The sequence below is a fragment of the Ranitomeya imitator genome, chromosome 2 (assembly GCF_032444005.1).
Source record: "Ranitomeya imitator isolate aRanImi1 chromosome 2, aRanImi1.pri, whole genome shotgun sequence".
Classification (NCBI taxonomy): Eukaryota; Metazoa; Chordata; class Amphibia; order Anura; family Dendrobatidae; genus Ranitomeya; species Ranitomeya imitator.
In genome coordinates, this window is record NC_091283.1 from 310,265,918 (window position 1) to 310,293,849 (window position 27,932).

At 45.4% G+C, this 27,932-nt stretch overlaps 1 protein-coding gene across 2 annotated transcripts; it reads right to left on the reverse strand.

Moving 5' to 3' along the window:
- Window positions 1–159: 159 nt before the first annotated feature.
- Window positions 160–27,654, reverse strand: LOC138663394 (zinc finger protein 773-like). Of its 2 annotated transcripts, XM_069749571.1 has the most exons (7): window positions 27,609–27,654; window positions 11,129–11,279; window positions 10,821–10,997; window positions 10,615–10,738; window positions 10,438–10,535; window positions 10,152–10,242; window positions 160–2,462 (listed from the first exon to the last, which is right to left on the reverse strand). In XM_069749571.1, exons 2-7 carry the CDS (start codon window positions 11,204–11,206, stop codon window positions 1,534–1,536), a joined length of 1,497 nt encoding a protein of 498 aa, XP_069605672.1. In that variant the 5' UTR covers window positions 11,207–11,279; window positions 27,609–27,654; the 3' UTR covers window positions 160–1,533. The 2 variants fall into 2 exon arrangements, with proteins under 2 accessions (XP_069605672.1, XP_069605671.1); XM_069749570.1 differs by lacking the exon at window positions 27,609–27,654 and having other exon boundaries at window positions 1,399–2,462; window positions 10,821–11,205.
- Window positions 27,655–27,932: the final 278 nt, after the last annotated feature.

Here is a 27,932-nt window from a genome sequence, read left to right on the forward strand (position 1 = left end):
TGGTGTAGATACGATCTTTTGATTGCATTTTGGCATTTTGTTGCAATGTTGCAGCGTTTCAATTTTTTTCTCGCTACACCGTTTACTGATTGGATAAATTCTTTTTATATATTGATAGAGCAGGCGATTCTGAATGCGGTGATCCCAAATATGTGTATATTTGTTTTTTTTTTTGTTTTTTTGAATGGCGCGAGAGGGGGGTGATATGAACTTTTATATTTTTTTATTTAATATTTTTAAAAACATTTTTGTTAACTACCGTATATACTCGAGTATAAGCCGACCCCCCTAATTTTGCCACAAAAAACTGGGAAAACTTAATAACTCAAGTATAAGCCTATGGTGGAAAATGCAGCAGCTACCGGTAAATGTCAAAAGTAAAAATAGATACCAATAAAAGTAAAATTAATTGAAACATCAGTAGGTTATGTTTTTGAATATCCATATTGAATCAGGAGCCCCTTATAATGCTCCATAAAGTTTGATGGGCCCCATTAAATGCTCCATATTAAAATAAGCCCCATATAATCCAGCATAAAGGGTAATAAGGGCCCCATAAGATGCTCCATAGACACATTTGCCCAATATAATGCTGCACAAACGTTATGGCCCCATAAGATGATCCATACAAGTCACTGCCCCTTATAGTGCTGCACAATCATTATGGCCCCATAAGATGATCCACACATTCACTTGCCCCATATAGTGCTGCACAATCCTTATGGCCCCATACAGATGCTCCATACAGTCACTTGCCCCATATGCTGTGGCTGCCATAAAAAAAAAAAATAAAAAAAAAATCACATACTCACCTCTCCGTCGCTAAGGACCCCGGCACTTTCACCTGCTCCTCGTTCGGTGCGACTCCGTCCTCAGCACCGACGTTCAGCAGAGGGCGCGCAATGACAACGTCATCGCGCCCTCTGACCTGAGCATCACAGCCAGAGGACGCTGATGACGGAGCCGCACCGGAACGAGGAGAGGTAAATATCGCGCAGTGCTGCTCCCCCTTCCCGTATTCTTACCTGCTCCTGGCGCGTTGCAGTCCCTGCTTCTCTCCTGTACTGAGCGGTCACCGTTTCCGCTCAATACAGTAATGAATATGCGGCTCCACCCCTATGGGAGGTGGAGCCGCATATTCATTACTGTAATGAGCGGTACCATGTGACCGCTCAGTACAGGAAGAATATGCAGCGCTGGAAGAAGCAGGGACGTGCAGGGACCGCGCCAGGAGTAGGGGAGTATAATTAGATAGCCCCCGCTCCCCCTCCCCTACCGACCCCTGGGTATGACTCGAGTATAAGCCGAGAGGGGGACTTTCAGCCCCCCAAAAATGGGCTGAAAATCTCGGCTTATACTAGAGTATATACGGTATCTACTTGCTTCATTAGTCCCCATGGGAGACTAGAAGCTGCACTTGTCTGATTGCTTCTGTTACATAGAGCAGGGCTACAAAATATTTTCCACATTCTGAACATGAAAAAGGCTTCTCCCCTGTGAGGAGTCTCTGGTGTCTAACAAGATCTGATTTTGTCAAAAAACATTTTCCACATTCTGAACAAAAAAAGGCTTCTCCCCTGTGTGGGTTCTCTGGTGTTTATCAAGATCCGATTTCCGGACAAAACATTTCTCACATTTTGAACATGAAAAAGGCTTCTCTCCTGTGTGGAGTCTCTGGTGGTTATAAAGATGCGTTTTCTGGATAAAACATTTCCCACATTTTGAACATGAAAAAGGCTTCTCTCCTGTGTGGGTTCGCTGGTGTCTAACAAGATCCGATTTTGTCATATAACATTTTCCACATTCTGAACAGAAAAAAGGCTTCTCCCCTGTGTGGAGTTTCTGGTGTCTAACAAGATGTGATTTCGTCACAAAACATTTTCCACATTCTGAACAGAAAAAAGGCTTCTCCCCTGTGTGGAGTTTCTGGTGTCTAACAAGATGTGATTTTGTCACAAAACATTTTCCACATTCTGAACAGAAAAAAGGCTTCTCCCCTGCGTGGCGTCTCTGATGTTCCATAAGAGTTGATTTCTTCATAAAACATTTTCCACATTCTAAACATGAAAAAGGCTTCTCCCCTGTGTGAGATCTATGGTGGCTATCAAGATGCCTTTTCTTATTAAAATATTTCCCACATTCTGAACAGGAAAAAGGCTTTTCTCCTGTGTGGATTCTTTGGTGTCGATCAAGATGATGTTTCCAGTTAAAACATTTCCCACATTCTGAACATGAAAAAGACTTCCTTGCTTTAGGAGCAGTTTGTTTTTTAATGCCTCTTTTGGGTCTTTGATTTTCCTCAGTAGCAGGTAGTGAATCAGATGGCAGATCTTTGCTGTGAAGGGATGATACTCCAGATATACTAATGGCATTCACTTCAATTATATCCTGTGAGATCTCAAGATCATCTGATTTTAAAATTGAAGATGTCAGCTGTCCCTCTGATCTCCAGGTACAGTCATCTGTCAAGAATAAAACCAATTATTTTTCAATAAAATATCCTAGAACTTTATATTTTTGAACATTTCTCCTAAAACTGTCTGTAAAAGTGGTAAGTTGATGTATATACTCGAGTATAAGTAGAGGTTTTCAGCACATTTTTTGTGCTGAAATCGCCCCCCTCAGCTTATACTCGAGTGAGGTGTCCAGAACATGGAGGGGGAGAGGCAGCGGCAGAGCAGCGGGTCACAGAGGTAGGACCCGGCTGCTGCAGCTAACTGCGGTGCCCGCTGCTAAAAAGAAATTAATATTCATTTCTCTGTAAAAGCTCGTGCAGTGTCAGCTGCAGCAGCTGGTCCTGCAGCTGCCGGAAGGTCACGTGTGCCGCTACTTAACAGAGATGAATATTTATTCTGAAAATTAATTTCTCTTAAGTAGTGGCACACATGACCGCCTGGCGGTTGACGCTGTGTGCGCTACTGAATACTCACTGCCCCACACACACAGTTCCGGCGTTGGGAGCGGTGAGTATTCCGGAAGTCGTGCTCTGCTTGTGAGCAGCGCATGACGTCCCTGCCATGCAATGCTTACAAACGTAAAGCAGCTGTTGGCATCGAGACAAGACGCTGCGGGGGAGCGAAGGAAGGTAAGTGTAATGGTTTATTTTTTAATGTTTTTTGATGGAGGCCAATCATACAAGGATAGGGATGGGGCCGTGCATATAAGGATGGGGATGAGGCCGTGCATACAAGGATAGGGATGGGGCCGTGCATACAAGGATAGGAATGGGGCCGTGCATACAAGGATAGAGATAGGGCCGTGCATACAAGGATAGGGATGGGGCCGTGCATACAAGGATAGCGATGGGGCCATGCATACAAGCATAGGGATGGGGGCCAATCATACCAGGATAGGGATAAGGAGCCTTGCATACAAGGATAGGAATGGGGCCATGCATACAAGGATAGGACTGGGGCCAATCATACCAGGATAGGGATAAGGAGCCTTGCATACAAGGATAGGGATGAGGAGCCTTGCATACAAGGATATGGATGAGGAGCCATGCATACAAGGATAGGAATGAGGAGCCAAGCATACAAGGATAGGGATGAGGAGACAATGCATACCCGGCTTATACTCGAGTCAATAAGTTTCCCACTTTTTTTAGGTAAAATTAGGTGACTCGCCTTATATTCGGGTCGGCTTATGCTCGAGTATATGCGGTATGTAAAAATAGCTTTATTGATTTATTCTCATTTGCACAAGGAAAGACTAGAAGCAATGGGATGAAACTGAAGTGGAGGAGACACAGATTGGATATTCGAAAAAACCTTTTGACAGTGAGGATGATCAATGAGTGGAACAGGCTGCCACGAGAGGTGGCGAGTTCTTCTTCAATGGAAATGTTCAAATAGCAATATGACTTTTATAAACCAATCCATCTCTATCCATTTTCACAAAGTCAAATCTTCCTATCGCTTCTGAGCCTTTCAGTGTGCCCAAATCAAAATTAGGACCCATGTAGTTGTCATTATTATTGTGAGAAGAACCCACTTAATTTACGGTGTGTGTCTCTTGGAGCACAATCTGGGCACTATGTGGTGAGTAATAAAATGGTATATTCGCAGTTTTCACTCTCCAACATCCACTGCGCGCTAATTTTTGGAAAGTGGCTGTGGAGTCAAAATAGTCACTACTATAGATTAATTCACTGAAGGTTAATGTAGCACCCCAGGTAACCGGTTGTTACAGTGATGTTGCTTTTCCTTCGGGGAAGGTAATGACATGATCAGAGGCAAGGGAGTTCTCTTCACCAGGTAAGGCACCCACATGCAACACATTCTGAATCCAGGGGAGCGTTCCCCAGCTATACGTATCCTGACCTGGAGGAGGAGTTAGGTTAGTTGGAGAGGAACAATGAAGTGGACGGACGTCTAGGAGAGACGCAGAGAGATCTGACAGCCACAAAAAAGCTGCAGCCTCTGGGAAAGTAGAAAGAAACTGGAGGGTTGATGTGGAGTACCTGAAGAGGAAAGGAGCAAAGGTTATGAACAGGGCTCAGAGGGGAACTGTGACCGGGCACCCTCAGAGCCATAGCGCAGGAACCAGGTACCGGGAGCCCGAGGCTTTTGTGGAACTCTAGGACACAGAGTAGAACCGGAAGGCCAGGAACTGTATGTAACTGGCCCACACCTCGCCTGAGACGCAGCAGCACCTAAGGAGCTCGGGGCATGATAGCTCGAACTGCCCGTCGTGCAGGTACCTGTCCCAGGACAGGGGAAAGTGGAGGACCCTGTAGGAAATTTCAGGCAGCAGGAACTTCATCTTTAAGAGGCGCTAGAGGAAAGGCTCATGGACCTCACCTGGAGAAGGGGACCCTCCATTGCCTCTGAGCTGGACGGACCATACCACCACTCGTGCCTGGTGCCCTGGACTGTGGCCAGCCAACTGCAGTAAACCAAATAAAGACTTACAACTTATGTCCTATCTTTATTCACCGGCACATAACATCCACGCCTTACATCTTAGGACCCTGCTTCACCTGTGGGAAGAGTAACATCAGTGCTGCCAACACATCCCCCAGAGGACACCTTTAATGCAGCGTCGGTCCCACTATTGACCGAACTCCAAAGGTGGCATCACAACAGACTTTAGACACTTTTCCTTTAAAAGACCGTTCCCCTTTAACGTTGAGGCCCAGGGCCACGGACCGGATCGCAGCCACCGTGACATTCCCCCTCGAGACCGGACCCGATACAGAGTACCCCACTGCCCTGGGGGTGACTCAATCATTTCCAAAATGGAGTCACTTTATGAGGTTTTAAACTGCTCTGATTTCCTGCATTTTGTCATATTAAGGCTTGTGAAAATGGCGTGTACCATCTCGCCTGGGATCCACATCTGCCACCTCTACTTCTGTCACCAGGCATGGCCTCATTCATTCTGCAGACAGCACTGGGGATGGAGGAGATATCGGAACCAGAAGCTCTGGATGGTGCAGGCTCTGTTCAGCCACTTAGATTAGGGTTGCTGTGAACTGTAGTACTGTCACGCTGTAAGCGGCGATAAAGGGGCAGGACGGCATACTGGGACCCGCACCTGTCCCTACCACTTTAATGGGGCCCTGGCTTTCCCTTATCTCGGGGGTACCTATGATGGTTAAGAGGCCCGAGCCGCCAGCGTATCCCTGTCTCCTGTGCAGGCCCTATCAGTGGCCCCCTCTCCCCCAAAAGAGGAGGACTGCACCAGTGTAATAATACAACAAATAACAGGGTACACAGACAAGGTAACTAAAAGTCTCAAACTCACCAAATGCTCACACAACCACAGAGGAAACACAGAGATGGGAAGAGAAGGAATAAACTTAGGAAGGAAAACAGGTTTAACATGCAACCAAAACAGCAGACACCAATCTCTAAATAAACCTCCAACACCAACACTACGCTCCTTCAACCTCCAAGCCAGGCAGTAGAACTGATCACTGACAATAGCTTGAAGTCAGGACTGGGTCTATATAGAGGAACAGATCACAAAATCCACTTCAGCTGAGAGAGACCCAGCTCTCAGCAATAAGGTTAACTCCTGCACTGCTAGCCCAAAGGTCAGAACACAGGTGAAGAGCTTCTGTTCACTGTGTGTGAACGAGGCCCAGAGCGCTGCGGTTCTCTGGAACCTCTCTGTTGCGGTAGCCCCGTGACAAGTACCATCCAGTCAGGCATTATGGGTGTGTGTGCTGTCCATCTGGAGTAATCTGCTTCCTGCTTTCACCAATTGGAAAGCACCCCACCCTACTAAAGCTCAAAGCAAATTGCAGGAAGATGCCAGATACAGCCTTGTTCTCCTCTGGTTCAGTCCTCTCTGTGCTAAGCTGCTGTGACCCCTTAATCTTGCTTCTTATGATTTTGTATTTTCTCTGCCCTCGTGGATCTGACCCAACTACTTGACTATTCGTCATCCCACCTCACTCCACAGAACAGCAGGTAACACCATGGCCCAAGCCTAGGGATCTTTGTGTAAGAACAGATCCATGTAAAGAATGTTGAGCAAGGCAATCCTTAGGATCTTCAAAGCTGAGTAGATAGTGCCAAGCCTGATTGTGGTAGCCACATTTTGAGCTGCCAGGTAACCAATACATTGTGTCTGGAATCTATTCCAACAAGATATGCATTCAAATAGCTAAATGGTGCTCCTTCCCTTCTTAACCCTGCCATGTGCCCAGACAGTAGTGTACAACCGTATACAGGGTATTGTTGGATTCAAGAGAGGTTGGAAAATAATTTGTAAGGTCCATTTGTTTCCTATTATCCTTTGTGAAGAATTCTAAACTTATCACCACAAAAAGCGACATGTCAGATGTGAAAAATGGGAGTATGTTGGGCAGTAACTACTGTAGTCAAAAACTGTGACTATGGACAATAACATCTTTCAAAATGTTCAAACTCAACAGTCTTCATCAGTAAAATATGAGTAGTGGTATCAACTCTCTGGAGTAATTAGAGTATGGTGCTCGGTGGCTCTTGGCAATCTAAACTATCATAAGGCCAATATTTTCTATCAGATGAGATTCAAGAAAAAAATATTAGACATTTAAAGAGAACTTTTTATAATACTGCAGAGCTGGGGCATCTTCAATTTAGATCTCGCACATTTGGAAGAGGTAATGGAGACTTTAAAAAAAAAAAAAAGATACCAGGGAGTTCCAAACTTACAAACTCACCTAACTGAGGCAGGCTGATCCTACCACAATCAAAGTATCAACCAGAATGAACATGTAAAAAAAAAAAACATTGAACAAAAAATATGTTATGCAGCGCCCCAGAGATCTGGTCGTTGCAGTAACGTCGCTCTGCCACTAAGGGGAGTGATGGTACGTCTGATGGCACTAAAGGAGTTCTACTGACCAGGTATCAACAAGCACACACTACACTTCACTCTCCGGCCACTAGGGGGAGCAAAAGGCTTATTTACTGGGCCACTTCTCACATTGGTAAAACTAGGGGTCGGACAGGAAGTTAGGGAGAACGAGACCTGGGAGAGCTCCAGGGAGGACCTGTCAGAACTGGGAAATCTGGCAGGTACCTAGTGAAAGGACAGATTGTTACTGAACCACGCCTGCACAACCTTGCGGCGGTAATCTAAGAAAGAGACAAGAAAGGAAGGATATTGTGGAACAGTGAGAAACGAGATCAGCATAAAGGAGATCCAGTAGGAGTCGTGCCCCGAGAACGGCAACATCTTACTGAGGCGCATAGTCGGTGGCCGGAGCACAGAAGAAGTAACAGTCTCCACGCATTACTTCAAACAGCGGCAAGACAGTTAATTACAGGTTGGCTGTCTACCATACGACACCTAAGAAGGACATAGGAGGCAATCGTGGGAGAGGGGCGACACTAGGGTTCCAGAATAACTCCAGGCCTACCTGTCATAAAGGTGCGTCCTAGCCATAACATACCTGGGGGACGGAGAAGAGAAAGATCCAGAATGACCGAGAACAGAAGTTGTGAGGACTATCCTGAATGCTCAGCAGGGAAGCACTACAACACACAGGCGCTAGTGGGTAGACACTGATTTCCGCCTGCAAAGGGAACTCTGGATGTGCCTTCGGACCGGCCGGTCTCAGACAGCCCTGTTGAAAGTGCCCTGGATTGAGGATCCTGAAACCTTCAGTAAAAGGTAAAGAAACTGAACCCTGTGTCCTCGTTATTCCTCGCACTACGCCCCATCACTCTCTATTGGACGCCCCTTAGCAGGGTCACGGACCGGGTCCAGCCACCGTGACAACCCCAGAACTGAGACAGAAAGGACCGGTACCAAGTAACCTGTGGCCCTGTGTCTGGGGGCGCTCCAGTTACATCTCCCCCAAAAAAGTATGGACGAGGGAAGAACTCCAACACTAAACTGGAGTTGCACTCGTTTATGGTGGACCATTGGAGCTACTGAGTCCTGACCAGAAGAGTAGAGAAAGTATTAGCGCCCCCATTTCAGGAGAGATTGTGCAGTAATCTGAATTTCTTATGATTGAAAACATAATGTAATTTATGACATGGAGTGAATCTATGAAACCAGGACTCGAGTCATGCCAACACATCTCCTGCAGGCATGCTATTCCACCCGGTTTGCATTTAGTTGGACCATCATTTATTTTTCAACAGGACAATGACCCCAAACACACCTCCAGGCTGTGTAAAGACTATTTGACCAAGAAGGAGAGTGATGGGGTGCTACGCCAGATGACCTGGCCTCCACAATCACCAGACCTGAACCCAATCAAGATGGTTTGGGGTGAGCTGAACCGCAGAGTGAAGGCAAAAGGGCCAACAAGTGCTAAGCATCTCTGGGAACTCCTTCAAGATTGTTGGAAGACCATTTCCGGTGACTACCGCTTGAAGCTCATCAAGAGAATGCCAAGAGTGTTCAAAGCAGTCATCAAAGCAAAAGGTGGCTACTTTGAAGAACCTAGAATATAAGATATTTTCAGTTGTTTCACTTTGTTTTTGTTAAGTATATAATTCCACATGTGTTAATTCATAGTTTTGATGCCTTCAGTGTGAATTTACAATTTTCATAGTCATGAAAATACAGAAAAATCTTTAAATGAGAAGGTGTGTCCAAACTTTTGGTCTGTACTGTATATATATTTATATGTAAATATACTCAATGGGTAGTGTTTATAGGATTGGGGCTAGAATAGGATACAGGATAGGCTAGAAGTGTAGTGGGGCTAGAATAGATGGGGGCACAGTAGTGATAGATGATATCATAGAATAGAGCAGGAGATAGGCAGCACAGGGGTTAACTAAAGGGGAGGTACAGCAAGGAGCAGGGAAGTATAATCAGGATACTTCTTGATTAGAGACAGACACCCGGGCAGCCTTGCCAAGGGCAGGATGCATGCAGTGTATGAGACAGCTACAGGTCTTGGGGGTAAAGATGCGGATGGCAATAAGGGGCCCCAGGCTGGAGAATAGAACAGTCGGGCATTAGCTCAATAGGATCATCCTCAGGGCGGTTCTGGGGTCTACGACTGGGGCTGGAGTCAGTAAGATGGAACTCCTGGCACCTTTGCAAGATGGAATCGGACAAGAGGCTGACAGGGAGCTGGTGATGCAGGTAGTACGGAAGGGGCGCAGATTGTCCACAGAAATTGCATGGATTGCCGGGAGAGAAGAAGGAGAGGTTATAGAGGAAATGGAGTCTGCCCAGAAGGCAGGGAACGTGCAAGATATGATGCTTTGTGTGAAATGTGCTGCAAAAGTGATGGGTGCCCATGTTATCAGTAAAGTCGAACTGTTTGAAAAGGACTGTGACGCTGCAGTGTTTTATGGAACCTGGAATCCTGAAGCTGGAGTGAAAGAAACCGAGGGAACTGAAATGAGTACTCTGCTGCACACATCACACACACAAACACACACACACACCAGAAAGAATTTTGTATTTCATCTGCGGGGCGCCAGGGTGTGGAAACACTACAGTTCGTTGCCACGACTACCACCCTGGCCGCCTTACACTTGCAGGTTGTAAGCGCTATACAAAAGAGTTTTCACAATTTCACAAAGCCATTTAAACATTTTCGGATGGAGGAGAATGTTATGCTCTACCCGCAAAATGGGGATCACATGATGCCACGTCCGAACTACACCATTGATAAAGCAGCCACAGCCGGTGACTGAGAAGAATCTGTGACTTCTCTGTAGTTAGTGGTCACTACTCACCTGGGTATTCATATGTAGGAGTCTCCTCTTTACAACGCTCATCACCCCTCACATATGTCTCTGTAGTATTAATATGGGTCAGCTCTTCACCCTGAAATATTGTAAAAGTCACAGACAGTTGGAGAAAGTCACATCTATAATCAGCTCTAATCCTGCCATCTCCACCGTTCTCATGAAACCAGTATGAAACATGTAATACTGGTGGATAAAACAAGACTGAGTACAAGACCTTCACCACCGTCTACACATCATAGGAGAGATCTCAGGACACCTTCTCTCCATCTACCTGATGATCCTGAGGAACATTGGGATCTTCTTGTTTACAGTCCTGTGGAAGAAGAGGACGGGGACATCTCTCTGGTGTTGTCCTCTTACTGGATAGATCTGGAGGAAACACACACAGGGACTGAATTCATTCCTTACATACAGATGATTATAGGCTGTGTGTATTTAATCCTATTACCTGGTGATGTAAGGGGCTGGGGAACCTCCATCATGATGTCCTCATACAGATTATTGTGTAATTCTAAATACTCCCACTCCTCCATGGAGAAATAGACAGCGACATCCTGACACCTTATAGGAACCTGACACATACAATGATACAGTCACCCCCCGATCCCTTCATAGTTTTACTGTATAATGTCCCAGCATTCCCAGCAGTGTCACCTCTCCAGTCAACAGCTCAATCATCTTGTAGGTAAGTTCTAGGATCTTTTGGTCACTGATGTCCTCATGTATCAGTTGGTGAGGTGGAGGCCCCATGATTGGGCTCAGGGGTCTTCCGTATCCCTCAGAAACAGGGGCCTGACAGCGTTCACTAGAGGTCTTCACTACTATGTAATCCTGGTAATGGAGAGACACATTAATAAATCTCTCTACAGACATTTCCAGATTCCTCACCTCTTGAGTTCTGTCCAACAGTTTTATTGCCATAAATAAGAATTATGTAATGTGACGCTATGAAAATCTCTCACCTCTCCAGTAAGACGGAAGAGGATCTCTAGGGTGAGGTGTAATATCCTCTCTGCCATCTTGTCCCTCTTAATATCCATTCTTGATGGGTAGTTAGGAAAAATTCTCTTAATATAGAAGATGTCTACTGAAAGGATCGGATATTGTAGGGACCTGAATAGGAAGACGATGAGACGATGAATCATTCTAAAGAATATGAATAATAATAAAATTACTGGAGATAACAAGGGAAACATTTCAGAAGACAGAACGTGTAGATGTTGTATTCTCTAGTCTTGTATGGACTGGAACATAAGCTGAGTTACTGAGTAAGACATCTTCTCCATGCAACCAATCACTGGCTATGTTACTCACTGCTTTGGCAATTCATTTGCTGTAGGAATCACAAGTTCGTTGGGACAGACCAGGAAATACAGAGTCTGGCGGGGACCCAAGCAGCAATTACCATATTTTTCGGACTGCAAGATGCACTTTTTCGCAAAAAATGTTTGAGTGGAAAATGGGTGTGCGTCTTCTAGTCGGAATATACTTACAATTAGTGTGACGGCAGTAGGAGTCGGGTGATTCTACGGCGGACCGACACTGCAGGCAGATCACACTCCCCTCCTAGGCTGGTGCGGCAGTATTTGGCGGTGTGCAGTGGTGCGGGGCTCCGCCAACATTTTTGGAAAGCCCGAAGCACTGCTCATCCACACTGCTGCCATGCGGTAGCCCTTGATAAAATGGCCTCTGGGAAAAAAGCCACCGGGTTGGCACATGCACACATTGAGATCTCAGGAGATGAGATCTTGGAGCCGAGATCTCAGTTTGCAGCATCATTTTCCCAGAGGCCATTTTCCCGGAGGCCACTGCATTGCAGCAGTGGGGGTGTGCGGGGTTCGAGGGCTTTCACAAAATGACAGCATAGTCCCCGCCACCCTGAGCACCGACAAACCTGCCGCGTCAGCCTGGGATGGGATTTCCCAGAGGCTACTGCTTCACAGCAATGGATGTGCGGGTGCTCCGGGCTTTCAGAAAATGTTGGAGGAGCTACCGCACCAGTAGAGAACCACAGAACCTACCACATCAGTCTGCGATAGGAGTCATATCACTGCTGGACCACCGAACACCCCCTGTGACTACCCTCCACCAGCGCTACCGATTTCCCACGGTAAGCTGAATTCGGTCTGTATGACGGACCACCATTTGACACATTTTTTTCCCTATTTTCCTTCTGTAAATTTGGGGTGCGTCTTATGGTCCGGTGCGTCTTATAGTCCGAAAAATGGTATATTTTTATTATTTTACAACATTGTTTTTTCTCTGACATCTACTAATAAAACCTATAAAGTTTAGGCCACAGACAACAAATAGTTTGTTCCTCGGAGTCGGCAGATGAATACGTTTCTCATAGACTCATCTTCCATAACGCTAATTCTCGTCTCATTTACAGACCCTGAAATCGGCATTAGCAATACTGCAGGAGATATCCATTACACGTGACAGGAGAAATAACTACTTCATGATGAGGACGACATCTTCATCTTCTACTATGGCTCTAGGAACATACTACATGACTCCATCACCACCAGGCGTCTATATGAATGTTTCCAGTCTTCCCTGCACTGTAATCTTTTATCACGTGAGATCTCATGCCTGATTTACACACATAAGTTTGAGGCTTTTATAAAAAAAAAAAAAAAATTGTTTTTGAAAACACCATGGTCAGAAATGACCATATTTTTTTGGATTATAAGACACACTGGACCATAAGACGCACCCAGGTTTTAAATTTTATATAATATACAGCTCTGGCAAAAATTACGAGACCACTGCAAAATTTTCAGTTTCTCTGATTTTTCTCTTTATAGGTATGTTTTTTGAGGAAAATGTACACTGTTTAATTTTATAAAGTACTGACAACATGTCTCCGAAATTTAAAGCTAAAAATGTTGTATTTATTTTCAGCAAATGAGAAATTGACAAAATAATAAAAAAGAAACAGTGCTTTCAAACCTCAAATAATGCAAAGAAAACTTAGGATGAGTTCAGAAATGAATATTTGGTGGAATAACCATGATTTTTAATCACAGTTTTCATGCGTCTTGGCATGCTTTCCACCAGTCTTTCCCACTGCTTTTGGGTGACCTTATACCACTCCTGGAACAAAAATGTAAGCAGTTCTGTGTTTGATGGTTTGTGACTATCCATCTTCCTCTTGGTTACATTCAAGAGGTTTTCAATGGGGCTCAAGTCTGGAGATTGGGCTGGCCATGACAGGGTCTTGATGTGGTGCTCCTTCATCCACACATTGATTGACCTAGCTGTATGGCATGGGGCATTCTCCTGCTGGAAAAACCAGCCCCCAGAGTAAGGGAGCATTGCCTGAGCAGAAGGAAGCAAGTGGTTTTCAAGGATAACCTTGTATGCGACTTGATTCATACTTCCTTCGCAAAGATTAACCTGCCCAATTCCAGCCTTGCTGAAGCATCCCCAGATCATCACCGATCCTCCACCAAATGTCACAGTGGGTGCAATACGCTGTGGTTTGTACGCCTCTCCAGGTCTCAGTCTAACTATTAGACGACCAGGTGTTGGGCAAAGCTGAAAATTAGACACGTCAGAGAAGATTACCTTACTCCAGTCCTCTATGGTCCAATCCTTAGGGTCTTTGGCAAACTTCAGCCTGGCTCTCCTTTGCTTCTCATTGATGAAAGGCTTTTTTCTAGCTTTACATGACTTGAGGCCTGCCTCTAGGAGTCTGTTATGAACTGTTCTTGCCGCACACTTCACCCCAGCTGCTATTTGCCATTCCCTTTGTAGGTCACTTGATGTCATCCTGGGGTTGCTGAGTGACATTCGAATAAGAGGACAGTCATCCCGGTCAGTGGAGAGTCGCTTTCACCCTCTGCCGGTCTGTAGCTTTGTTGTCTCCACTGTCTGCTGCTTGACTTTGTTGTAATGGACTACAGTCCGTCTATTAGTAAAGCCAGAATTGAGCCCATCTTTTCCTCACTCAAGACTTTTCTTTTCAACTTCTTTGACATGGTTACAAATTATTTTTTCATTCAAATTACCGTACTTTTGGACTATTTCTAGCACTTGTTTGGTCATCCAGCTTGTCCTATTGCAAGAGGATTGTGAAGACCACAACAGTGTTTTTTTATACTTTCCCTCGTTAAATAAGATTTGGTTCAGGTGATCACCAAATCAGAAGCACCTTAAGGAGAATGAGGTGTACTTTGGTTGGCAATGAACTGACCCTGGAATGGAATGGCTGTCAGACATGTAGAGATGGTGATTTTTTAGAAAACTGTGCAGTGGTCTCTTGATTTTTGCCAGAGCTGTATATGTTTTATTCCTGATATAAGTGGCTCCATTCAGGTATATATAACATCTATCATGGTATGTATGTCCTCATTTAGTTATATTTGGCCACCAATCCAAGTATACGTGCCCCCCACTGAGTATACATGGCCCCTTATCCTGGTGTATATGGCCCCCACCCCCATCCTGGTTTACATGGTTAACCATCCTGGTATATATGGCTGGCCCCATCCCGGTATACATAGCACCCCTTCCTGGTATACATGGCACCCCATCCTGGTTTACATGGCCACCATCCCCATCCTAGTATACATGGCCCCCATCTCCATCATTATATTATACGTGGCCCCTATCCCCAACCTCATATACAGTACATGGCTACTATCCCCATTTTGGTAAACATGGCTCACATCATTATCATGGTATAGATGCCACCCAATCCTGGTAAACATGGCCCTATCACGCTGCTCACATCAAAAAATAAACAATTTTACGCACCTTCCCTCTGCTCAGCTCCATGTTCGATTCAATCAGCTGATTTCAGAGTGCAAGCAGCGCACAACGTGTAAGTAGTCTCCAAACGCCGAGGTCAGCTTCCAGAATAATTCAATGCTCCCCACGCCCATATTTTTGGGCGTGGTGAGCAGTGAATATTCATTTTCTTTAATAGTGGGTGGGCGATCATGTGTGCCCGCTATTAAAGAGAATGAATATTCACTGCTCCACAGGCCCAGTGAGAGGGATTGTGGGCGAGAGGGACTATGGGCGTGGGGAGCAGTGAATATTCATGTTCTTTAACCCCTTCCCGACCCATGACGCCACGCAGGCGTCATGAAAGTCGGTGCCAATCCGACCCATGATGCCTATGTGGCGTCATGGAAAGATCGCGTCCCTGCAGATCGGGTGAAAGGGTTAACTCCCATTTCACCCGATCTGCAGGGACAGGGGGAGTGGTAGTTTAGCCCAGGGGGGGTGGCTTCACCCCCCCGTGGCTACGATCGCTCTGATTGGCTGTTGAAAGTGAAACTGCCAATCAGAGCGATTTGTAATATTTCACCTATTATAACGGGTGAAATATTACAATCCAGCCATGGCCGATGCTGCAATATCATCGGCCATGGCTGGAAATACTAATGTGCCCCCACCCCACCGATCGCCCCCCCAGCCCTCCGATCTGCCCGGTACACTGCCCCGCTCCCCTCCGTCCTGTGCTCCGCTCCCCCCCGTGCTCTTGTCCGCTCACCCCCGTGCTCCAATCACCCCCCCCGTGCTCCGATCCACCCCCCCGTGCTCCGATCCACCCCCCCGTGCTCCGTTCCACCCCCCGTGCTCCGTTCCACCCCCCCGTGCTCCGTTCCACCCCTCCCGCGTTCCGATCCACCCCCCCATGCTCTGATCCCCCCCCCCCCCGTGCTCACCCCCACCCCATCATACTTACCGATCCTGCCGGGGTCCGTCCGTCTTCTCCCTGGGCGCCGCCATCTTCCAAAATGGCGGGCGCATGCGCAGTGCGCCCGCCGAATCTGCCGGCCGGCAGATTCGTTCAAAGTGCATTTTGATCACTGAGATATAATCTATCCCAGTGATCAAAATTAAAAAATGATAAATGACCCCCCCCCCTTTGTCACCCCCATAGGTAGGGACAATAAAAAAATATAGAATTTTTTTTTTTCCACTAATGTTAGAATAGGGTTAGGGGTAGGGTTAGGGTTAGGGTTAGGGCTAGGGTTAGGGCTAGGGGTAGGGTTAGGGGTAGGGTTAGGGCTAGGGTTAGAGCTAGGGTTAGGGCTAGGGTTAGAGCTAGGGTTAGAGCTAGGGTTAGGGCTAGGGTTAGGGTTTTGGTATGTGCACACGTATTCTGGTCCTCTGCGGATTTTTCCGTTGCGGATTTGATAAATCCGCAGTGCTAAACCGCTGCGGATTTATGGCGGATTTACCATGTTTTTTCTGCCCATTTCACTGCGGTTTTACAACTGCGGTTTTCTATTGGAGCAGTTGTAAAACCGCTGCGGAATCCGCAGAAAGAAGAGACATGCTGCGTAATGTAAACCGCTGCGTTTCCGTGCAGTTTTTCTGCAGCATGTGTACAGCGATTTTTGTTTCCCATAGGTTTACATTGAACTGTAAACTCATGGGAAACTGCTGCGGATCCGCAGCGTTTTCCGCAGCGTGTGCACATACCTTTAGAATTAGGCCATGTGCACACGGTGCGGATTTGGCTGCGGATCCGCAGCGGATTGGCCGCTGCGGATTCGCAGCAGTGTTCCATCAGGTTTACAGTACCAAGTAAACCTATGGAAAACCAAATCCGCTGTGCCCATGGTGCGGAAAATACCGTGCGGAATCCGCAGATGAAATCCGCACAAAAAACACTGGAAATCTGCGGAAAATCCGCAGGTAAAACGCAGTGCCTTTTACCCGCGGATTTTTCAAAAATGATGCTGAAAAATCTCACACGAATCCGCAACGTGGGCACATAGCCTTAGGGTTAGGGTTGGGGTTAGGGTTGTGATTAGGGTTATGGCTACAGTTGGGATTAGGGTTACGGGTTAGGGTTGGAGTTGGAATTGAGGGGTTTCCACTGTTTAGGCACATCAGGGGTCTCCAAACGCAACATGGCACCACCATTGATTCCAGCCAATCTTGTATTCAAAAAGTCAAATGGTGCTCCCTCAATTCCGACGTGTGCCCAAACAGTGGTTTACCCCCACATATGGGGTACCAGCATACTCAGGATAAACTGCGCAACAATTACTGGGGTCCAATTTCTCCTGTTACCCTTGGGAAAATAAAAAATTGCAGGCTAAAAGATCATTTTTGAGAAAATAATTTTTATTTTTTATTTTCATGGCTCTGCGTTATAAACTTCTGTGAAGCACTTGGGGGTTCAAAGTCCTCACCACACATCTAGATAAGTTCCTTTCGGGGTCTAGTTTCCAAAATGGGGTCACTTGTGGGGGGTTTCTACTGTTTAGCCACATCAGGGGCTCTGCAAACGCAACGTGACGCCCACAGAGCATTCCATCAAAGTCTGCATTTCAAAACGTCACTACTTCACTTCCGAGCCCCGGCATGTGTCCAAACAGTGGTTTACCCCCACATATGGGGTATCAGCGTACTCAGGAGAAACTGGACAACAACTTTTGGGGTCAAATTTCTCCTGTTACCCTTGGGAAAATAAAAAATTGCAGGCTAAAAGATCATCTTTGAGAAAATAATTTTTTATTTTTTTTCATGGCTCTGCGTTATAAACTTTTGTGAAGCACTTGGGGGTTCAAAGTCCTCACCACACATCTAGATTAGTTCCTTTGGGGGTCTAGTTTCCAAAATGGGGTCATTTGTGGGGGATCTCCAATGTTTAGGCATACAGGGGCTCTCCAAACGTGACATGGTGTCCGCTAATGATTGGAGTTAATTTTCCATTTAAAAAGCCAAATGGCGTGCCTTCCCTTCCGAGCCCTGCCGTGCGCCCAAACAGTGGTTTAAAACCACATATTGGGTATCAGCATACTCAGGACAAACTGGACAAGAACATTTGGGGTCCAATTTCTCCTATTACCCTTGGCAAAATAGGAAATTCCAGGCTAAAAAAATCATTTTTAAGGAAAGAAAAATTATTTTTTATTTTCATGGCTCTGCGTTATAAACTTCTGTGAAGCACCTGGGGGTTTAAAGTGCTCAATATGCATCTAGATAAGTTCCTTGGGGGGTCTAGTTTCCAAAATGGGGTCACTTGTGGGGGAGCTCCAATGTTTAGGCACACAGGGGCTCTCCAAACGCGACATGGTGTCCGCTAACAATTGGAGCTAATTTTTCATTCAAAAAGTCAAATGGCGCTCCTTCCCTTCCAAGCCCTGCCGTGCGCCCAAACAGTGGTTTACCCCAACATATGAGGTATCAGTGTACTCAGGACAAATTGGACAACAACTTTCGTGGTTCAGTTTCTCCTTTTACCATTGGGAAAATAAAAAAATTGTTGCTAAAAGATAATTTTTGTGACTAAAAAGTTAAATGTTCATTTTTTCCTTCCATGTTGCTTCTGCTGCTGTGAAGTACCTGAAGGGTTAATAAACTTCTTGAATGTGGTTTTGAGTACCTTGAGGGGTGCATTTTTTAGAATGGTGTCACTTTTGGGTATTTTCAGCCATATACACCCCTCAAAGTGACTTCAAATGTGAGGTGGTCCCTAAAAAAATGGTTTTGTAAATTTCGTTGTAAAAATGAGAAATCGCTGGTCAAATTTTAACCCTTATAACTTCCTAGCAAAAAAAAATTTTGTTTCCAAAATTGTGCTGATGTAAAGTATACATGTGGGAAATGTTATTTCTTAACTATTTTGTGTCACATAACTCTCTGGTTTAACAGAATAAAAATTCAAAATGTGAAAATTGCGAAATTTTCAAAATTTTCGCCAAATTTCCGTTTTTATCACAAATAAACGCAGAATTTATTGACCTAAATTTACCACTAACATGAAGCCCAATATGTCACGAAAAAACAATCTCAGAACCGCTAGGATCCATTGAAGCGTTCCTGAGTTATTACCTCATAAAGGGACACTGGTCAGAATTGCAAAAAACGGCAAGGTCTTTAAGGTCAAAATACGCTGGGTCATGAAGGGGTTAACAGTGGGCAAACGTGTTAGCCGCAGCTGCTGGCTCCTGCCTCCTGTAACCTGCTCCTCTGTCTCTGCCACTTCCCCCCTGCCCATAGCCACTATAAAGTACATCTGGGCTATAAGACGCACCCTTTTCTCTAAATTATTGGAGGGAAAAAGTGCATATTATTGTCCAAAAAATATGGTACTTGACAGCAAAGTCTCCATATACAGTGTTTTATGGGGTTTATTTCTGGCCTTAGGTTTTCCTACATTACAAGAAAGACACCAGAAAAAAAAGCAAATATTAAAATGTTTAAAAAACGAGAAAATAGACACTAACAATTCTTGGAAGAAGAAAAAAAAACATAAAGCAGAAGACACATTCTATTATTTTTAACATGCTAAACATTTGTTTTTAAATAAACTCTTTTGGACCCCAGAACATAGATGTACACCGCAAGGACAGAACAGGTGCGGCTGTAACAAAAACCCTAGCAGTTTAGGGGTGGATGACTGTATGAATATAGTCGTGCGTTCAGGCTTCCACTAAGTGCGCCTAGTGGATCCTGTGCCTCGGGCAGGTATTGTCAACCCACAGGATATTAACCTAAATGAGACCCGACTGAGGTGTCATTTAGCGGTAACCCTGATGAAGAAGGATGCTACTCCTTCGAAACGCATCGGATACCCTCTTGGCCTCAGCACTGCTCCATCACACGCCACGCTTTCCCACGGCCACTCTTCCCCCGCTCGTATCCACGGACGCCACCGGCCGGGGCTCTCCCTGGCTCTACGCAGCTTCTTTGCATTCCTGCTGTGCCGCGGCTGCCACTAATCCGCCTTCCTGCCATCTGAACACCAGGACCGCCATCACGGATCTTTTCAGGCAGCAACATATAAAGCAGAACCACATCCACAACTCATTTGGATCCTGTTGAGTCCTCAGCCGGCCCTACCGGTGTATGTGGTTTACACAATTTACATGTGTGCATATATACGCCACACACCCATACCCTGTAGTGTGCAGAGCACCTTAGTCGGGTCACATTTAAGTTAATATCCTGTGGATTGACAATACCTGCGCGAGGCACAGGATCCATTAGGCGCACATAGTGGAAGCCTGAACGCACGACTATTTTCATATAGTCATCCACCTAGAATATAAGACATAATTTCAGTTATTGCACACTTTTTTTGTTAAGTATATAATTCCACATGTGTTTATTCATAGTTTTGATGCCTTCAGTGTGAATTTACAATTTTCATAGTAATGAAAATACAGAAAAATCTTTAAATGAGAAGGTGTGTCCAAACTTTTGGTCTGTACTGTAGATGTCCATCTGTAGCCACGCGCCCCGACGCGCGTTTCGCAATGTCTTCCTTGGGGGGCTGGGATTTAATTAGAATCACCTGGAAAACTAATTATCACGTGTGTTTAAACCCTTCATGACCCAGCCTATTTTGACCTTAATGACCTGGCCGTTTTTTGCAATTCTGACCAGTGTCCCTTTATGAGGTAATAACTTAGGAACGCTTCAACGGATCCTAGCTATTATGAAATTGTTTTTTGTGACATATTGGGCTTCATGTTAGTGGTAAATTTAGGTCGATAACTTTTGCGTTTATTTGTGAAAAAAATGGAAACTTGGCTAAAATTTTGAAAATTTCGCAATTTTCAAATTTTGAATTTTTATTCTGTTAAACAAGAGAGTTATGGTACACAAAATAGTTAATAAATACCATTACCCACATATCTGCTTTACATCAGCACAATTTTGGAAACAAAATTTTTTTTTGCTAGGAAGTTATAAGGGTTAAAATTTGACCAGCGATTTCTCATTTTTACAGCAAAATTTACAAAACCATTTTTTTTAGGGACCACCTCTCATTTTAAGTCAGTTTGAGGGGTCTATATGGCCCCATTCTAAAAACTGCACCCCTCAAGGTGCTCAAAACTGCATTCAAGAAGTTTATTAACCCTTCAGGTGCTTCACAGGAGGTTTTTGGAAGTGAATTTGAACAGCAAGGTGGATTGCTGTTAAGGGGAACTAGAGAAAAAAAAAATCTATAAATCTTCAGCATAGCGAGTGTGAGGGAGCTGAGTGTGACCTGAGCCTAAGTGTGGACGGCGGTAAGTGGGACTTGTGATTCAGTGACTTTGGATTCAGGGAGTTTCCAAGGGAGGCATTGCTGTCTGTTTTTTATTAATACTTTGTATTTATTTTTTATTTTTTTATTTAACTTTTCTGTCTGGTGCAATCCCCATTAGGAAATGTGCTCCACTATTGTTAATGCCATCCAGTGCACATCTTGCCACATGTATGCAGTCCTTGATCAGCCGATCGAGGGTGCATACTGCTGTGCGAGATGTGAGCACGTTGTGCATTTGGAAACCCGGATTCTGAATCTAAATGTGCAGCTGGCAACACTGAGATCCATAGACAATATGGAGAGGAGTCTTCTGTTCACAGAGCAGACGCTCAATGGGATAGATGAGGGGGGTGGTAGGATGGAGCTGCAGGACGATGAAGTAGCAAGCTGGGTGACAGATAGGAAGCAGGGTAGAGGGAAGAGTGCTAGGGAGGCTAGTCCTGATCTGGAACACCCCAATAAGTTTGCTAAGTTGGCAGATGAGGGGGGTGTCAGTGCAGGGGTAGCACTGCTGCAGCCAGGCATGTCCTCTGAAAGCCGGGGGAGTGACTGCTCCAGTAAGGAGGGAAATAGAGCAGGGCAGGCCAGACAGGTGCTGGTAGTGGGGGACTCAATTATTAGGGGAACAGATAGGGAAATCTGTCACAAAGACAGGGATCGTCGAACGGTGTGCTGCCTACCTGGCGATCGAGTCCGACACATCGCTGATCTGGTTGACAGATTACTGGGAGGGGCTGGTGAGGACCCAGCGGTCATGGTGCACATTGGCACAAATGACAAAGTTAGAGGTAGGTGGAAGGTCCTTAAAGATGATTTCAGGGAATTAGGCTGCAAGCTGAAAGCAAGGACCTCCAACGTGGTATTTTCCGAAATACTGTCTGTACCACGTGCCACGCCAGAAAGGCAATGGGAGATTAGGGAGGTTAATAAGTGGCTCAAGAATTGGTGTAGGAAGGAGGGGTTTGGGTTCCTGCAGAACTGGGCCGACTTCTTAGTTGGCTACAGGCTCTATGCTAGGGACGGGCTGCACCTCAATGGGGAAGGTGCAGCTGTGCTGGGGGAGAAAATGGCTAGAAGGTTGGAGGAGTGTTTAAACTAGGGATTGGGGGGGAGAGGGTATTCAATTTATAGGAGGGGAAGATAGTGCAGACAGAGACCTGGGCACAAATGAGGAAGTTGGGGGTGGCGGTGGCATGGGGGGTGGGGTTAGAACAGTTAATAATTTAAGAAAGAATAGAGGTACAGAGAGATACATAAAATGTATGTATACTAATGCCAGAAGCCTCGCCAACAAAATGGACGAATTAGAATTAATGTTGTTGGAGCATAATTATGACATGGTGAGGATATCTGAGACATGGCTGGAAGAGAGCCCTGACTGGGCTGTTAACTTGCAGGGCTATAGCCTGTTCAGAAATTACCGTACAGATAAGCGAGGGGCTGGGGTGTGTCTATATGTAAACTCGTCCTTAAAACCCATCCTGCGTGATAATATAGGTGAATCTAATGAAAATGTAGAATCCTTGTGGGTGAAGATAAGGGGAGGGGGAAAAAATAATAAATTACTGATAGGGGTTTGTTATAAATCTCCAAAAATAATGGAAGCAATGGAGAATATCCTCGTAAAGCAAATAGATGAAGCTGCGACTCAAGGAGAAGTCATTATTGTGGGGGACTTCAACTACCCTGAAATAGATTGGGGAACAGAAACCTGCAGTTCCAGCAAAGGTAATCGGTTTTTGACAACTATGAGAGACAATTACCTTTCACAACTGGTTCAGGATCCAACAAGAAGGGGGGCACTGCTAGACCTAATATTAACCAACAGGCCAGACCGCATATCAAATATAAGGGTTGGTGGTCACTTGGGTAATAGCGATCACAAAATAATAAGTTTTCATGTATCCTTTAAAAAGATGTGTAATAGAGGGGTTACAAGGACACTAAACTTCAGGAGGGCAAATTTCCAATGGATGAGAGAGGATCTTGGTGCAATTAACTGGGACGATATCCTGAGACACAAAAATACACAAAGAAAATGGGAGACGTTTATTAGCATCCTGGATAGGACCTGTGCACAGTATATACCGTATGGGAATAAACATACTAGAAATAGGAGGAAACCAATATGGCTAAATAGAGCTGTAAGGGGCGCAATAAGTGACAAAAAGAAAGCATTTAGAGAATTAAAGGAAGTAGGTAGTGATGAGGCATTAAATAAATACAGAAAATTAAATACATTCTGTAAAAAGCAAATCAAGGCAGCAAAGATTGAGACAGAGAGACTCATTGCCAGAGAGAGTAAAAATAATCCCAAAATATTCTTTAACTACATAAATAGTAAGAAACTAAAAAATGATAGTGTTGGCCCCCTTAAAAATAGTCTGGGTGAAATGGTGGATGAGGATGAGGAGAAAGCCAATATGCTAAATAACTTTTTTTCATCAGTATTTACACAAGAAAATCCCATGGCAGACAATATGACTAGTGATAAAAATTCCCAATTAAATGTCACCTGCTTAACCCAGAAGGAAGTGCGGCGGCGTCTAAAAATCACTAAAATTGACAAATCTCCGGGCCCGGATGGGATACACCCTCGAGTACTGCAGGAATTAAGTACAGTCATTGATAGACCATTATTTTTAATCTTTAAAGACTCCATAATAACAGGGTCTGTGCCACAGGACTGGCGTATAGCAAATGTGCCAATATTCAAAAAGGGGACAAAAACTGAACTCGGTAATTATAGGCCAGTAAGCTTAACCTCTACTGTGGGTAAAATCCTGGAGGGCATTCTAAGGGATGCTATACTGGAGTATCTGAAGAGGAATAACCTCATGACCCAGTATCAGCACGGGTTTACTAGGGACCGTTCATGTCAGACTAATTTGATCAGTTTCTATGAAGAGGTAAGTTCTGGATTGGACCAAGGGAACCCAGTGGATGTAGTGTATATGGACTTTTCAAAAGCTTTTGATACAGTGCCACACAAAAGGTTGATACATAAAATGAGAATAATGGGGATAGGGGAAAATATGTGTAAGTGGGCTAAGAGCTGGCTCAGGGATAGGAAACAAAGGGTGGTTACTAATGGAGCACACTCGGACTGGGTCGCGGTTAGCAGTTGGGTACCACAGGGGTCAGTATTGGGCCCTCTTCTTTTTAACATATTTATTAATAAACTTATAGGGGGCATTCAGAGTAGAATTTCAATATTTGCAGATGACACTAAACTCTGCAGGGTAATCAATAGAGGAGGACAATTTTATATTACAGGATGATTTATGTAAACTAGAAGCTTGGGCTGATAAATGGCAAATGAGCTTTAATGGGGATAAATGTAAGGTCATGCACTTGGGTAGAAGTAATAAGATGTATAACTATGTGCTTATTTCTAAAACTCTGGGCAAAACCGTCAATGAAAAAGACCTGGGTGTATGGGTGGATGACAAACTCACATTTAGCGGCCAGTGTCAGGCAACTGCTACAAAGGCAAATAAAATAATGGGATGCATTAAAAGAGGCATAGATGCACATGAGGAGAACATAATTTTACCTCTATACAAGTCACTAGTTCGACCACACTTAGAATACTGTGTACAGTTCTGGTCTCCGGTGTATAAGAAAGACATAGCTGAACTAGAGCGGGTGCAGAGAAGAGCGACCAAGGTTATTAGAGGACTGGGGGGTCTGCAATACCAAGATAGGTTATTACACTTGGGGCTATTTAGTTTGGAAAAACGAAGACTAAGGGGTGATCTTATTTTAATGTATAAATATATGAGGGGACAGTACAAAGACCTTTCTGATGATCTTTTTAATCATAGACCTGAGACAGGGACAAGGGGGCATCCTCTACGTCTGGAGGAAAGAAGGTTTAAGCATAATAACAGACGCGGGTTCTTTACTGTAAGAGCAGTGAGACTATGGAACTCTCTGCCGTATGATGTTGTAATGAGTGATTCGTTACTTAAATTTAAGAGGGGACTGGATACCTTTCTGGAAAAGTATAATGTTACAGGATATATACACTAGATTCCTTGATAGGGCGTTGATCCAGGGAACTAGTCTGATTGCCGTATGTGGAGTCGGGAAGGAATTTTTTTCCCCAATGTGGAGCTTACTCTTTGCCACATGGGTTTTTTTTGCCTTCCTCTGGATCAACATGTTAGGGCATGTTAGGTTAGGCTATGGGTTAAACTAGATGGACTTATAGTCTTCCTTCAACCTTAATAACTATGTAACTAATAGATGCTCCATATTAAAATATGCCCCATATAATCCTGCATAAAGGGTAATACGGGCCCCATAAGATGCTCCATAGAGATATTTGCCCTATATAGTGCTGCACAAATGTTATGGCCCCATAAGATCATCCATACAGTCACTTGCCCCATATAGTGCTGCACAAGCTTTATGGCCCCATAAGATTCTCCGTACAGTCACTTGCCCCATTATAATGCTGCACAAGCGTTATTGCCCCATAAGATGCTCCATATAAAGCTGTGCCATATACAATGCTCTGTACCGTTCATTATTGCCCCATAAGATGCTCCATATAAAGCTGTGCCCCATATATAATGCTGCTGCTGCAATAAACATGACATACTTACCTGCTCCCGGCGTCCCTGGCACCTTATCCCGGACAGATGGTCTCCGGGCACTGCAGCCTCTTCCTCAGTCAGCGGTCACTGGCACCGCTCATTACAGTTATGAATACGCGGCTCCACCTCTATGGAAGTGGAGTCCATATTCATAACTTTAATGAGCAGTACCACGTGACCGCTGAACATGGGAAGAGCTGCGGCACCAGAATACCATGGGACAGGCAGGGACAGCGCCAGGAGCGCCGGAAGCAGGTGAGTATGCAACAGACCTCTCTCCCCCTCACCCGCCGACCGTGACTCGAGTATAAGCCGAGAGGGGCACTTTCAGCCCAAAAATTTGGGCTGAAAATCTCGGCTTATACTCGAGTATATACGGTGTTAGGACTGGCGGAACGAACCAAGACAGATGATAAAGGTGCGTTCGCAGTCCGGGGTCCACCGTGCAGGTGAGAACCTGCTGCTAGCAATTTGCAGACAATATGGCGGTACACTAAAGTATACACGCGTGGGTTAAACCTCACCCAGCGTGAAGAAAGCGATCCTGTTAATTCACAGGACCGCAGTACCGCACTAGTGCGCGAGCAAGTGGTCAGCGGACTTAACCCCAGAAGGGATTGAAGCCCGATTAGACCCTTGCTGGCGTAACACCGCAACTGGGTGTGTAGAGAACCTCAAGAAATAAATGTGCACAAGAGTGCGAGCGATGCCGCACTAACGGACGCCACTAACCACCCAGACTCGGGTATGGAAAGCGCAAGGCAGGCGCACGGCGCGTACTGGCAGGCACAGCTACAGGACGCTGAGATGTGTGTTTAGTGCTGTAGGCTAAGTCGGGCGCTAGATAGCAGCCATACACCTTCCGCGAACAGACATTCAATAGGGTAGGGGTTTCCAAGGACGACTTGCACTCACAACATACACACATAAGCAATTGTCAGATAATACTAGCGCATGGCCGTGCGGTCATGCGCAGTTTATATAGCAGCAGCACAGGAAGTGGCCACAGCACTTTTGCCCTTCTAGGACCTGCCAAGAGGACCAATGGAATGTGCTGCTGAGCCTGAGCACATGACCCTCGATCTCCAACGGGAGACCTTACGCTGGGCATGCTCAGTACATGCAGACAAGGACTTAGTCCCAGAGAAGTCCGCTCGCTGCTGACCAGCACTGACTTTAATGGCAGAGACTGGAGAAGCAGCAGTAACTCTCAGAACAGAGTGAGAATGAGCAAGACGCTGGGACCGACGTCCTTGCTGAGCAGGCTCCACTGCGGCTGGACAAGAATGGGAGACCGCAGCGGAAGAGGCTCGAGATTCCCCCTGTGCAGAAGCGGGAACTCGACCCCTAACATACGGTATATATATTTGCATTTTTTACATTTTAAAAAGTACAAAAAGGAAAAGGCCGTGATGAAAAAGGTTGGGCAGGCTTGGAGAGGTGTGCGCTCAGATAACTTTGACCCGGGTTTCACACCTTAATTAACCTGTTAGGGTTATCGCTTGTTCGCTATCATTGTTAGGAAAGGTCAGGTGATGCAAATTTCCCAGCTTTGTAAAAACCCAGCCTCCTCTAACCTTGTGCCAAAAAACAGCAGCCATGGGTTCTAAGCAGCTGCCGAGCTCTGAAAATGGTGGAGGCCACAAAGCAGGAGGAGGATAGAAGAAGATAACAAAGTGTTTACAAGTTGCCCTTTCCTCAGGGTGAAATGTAATTAATAAATAGCAGTTACCAGGAACAGTGGAGGTCAAGATAAGGTCTGGAAGACCAAGCAATATATTTCTAATATTAATGCGCCAGTAATGGGGAATCTCCACATACCTTCACCTGCAGAGCCGCACACCACATATATGGCAGTTCTGTGCGCACAGGACCTGTGATGAGGTCACAGGAGGGGAGGAGTCAGGGGTCACATGATCAGGGGCCTCAGTGTATGCAGAACTGTGCTGTGCTGGTTGTCATGGTGCTGGATGAGGGGAAGTTTATGTGTGGGGTCAGGAGGGGTTTACAGTGTGGATGTAGCTGAGCCGTGTGTGTGCAGGGTGTACGGAGCGGAGCCGTGTGTGTACGAGGTGTACAGAGCGGAGCCGTGTGTGTACGAGGTGTACGGAGTGGAGCCGTGTGTGTACGAGGTGTATGGAGCGG

What these genes read in the sequence shown, in the direction of transcription:
- LOC138663394 (XM_069749570.1), bottom strand. Translation starts at nt 11,087, where the DNA reads ATGGCAATAAAACTGTTGGACAGAACTCAAGAGGTGAGGAATCTGGAA. An exon ending in TTGAGCTGTTGACTGGAGAG is followed by an intron (nt 10,739 to 10,820) that starts GTGACACTGCTG and finishes TGTATGTGTCAG; the next exon opens with GTTCCTATAAGGTGTCAGGA. An exon ending in CCAGCCCCTTACATCACCAG is followed by an intron (nt 10,536 to 10,614) that starts GTAATAGGATTA and finishes TGTTTCCTCCAG; the next exon opens with ATCTATCCAGTAAGAGGACA.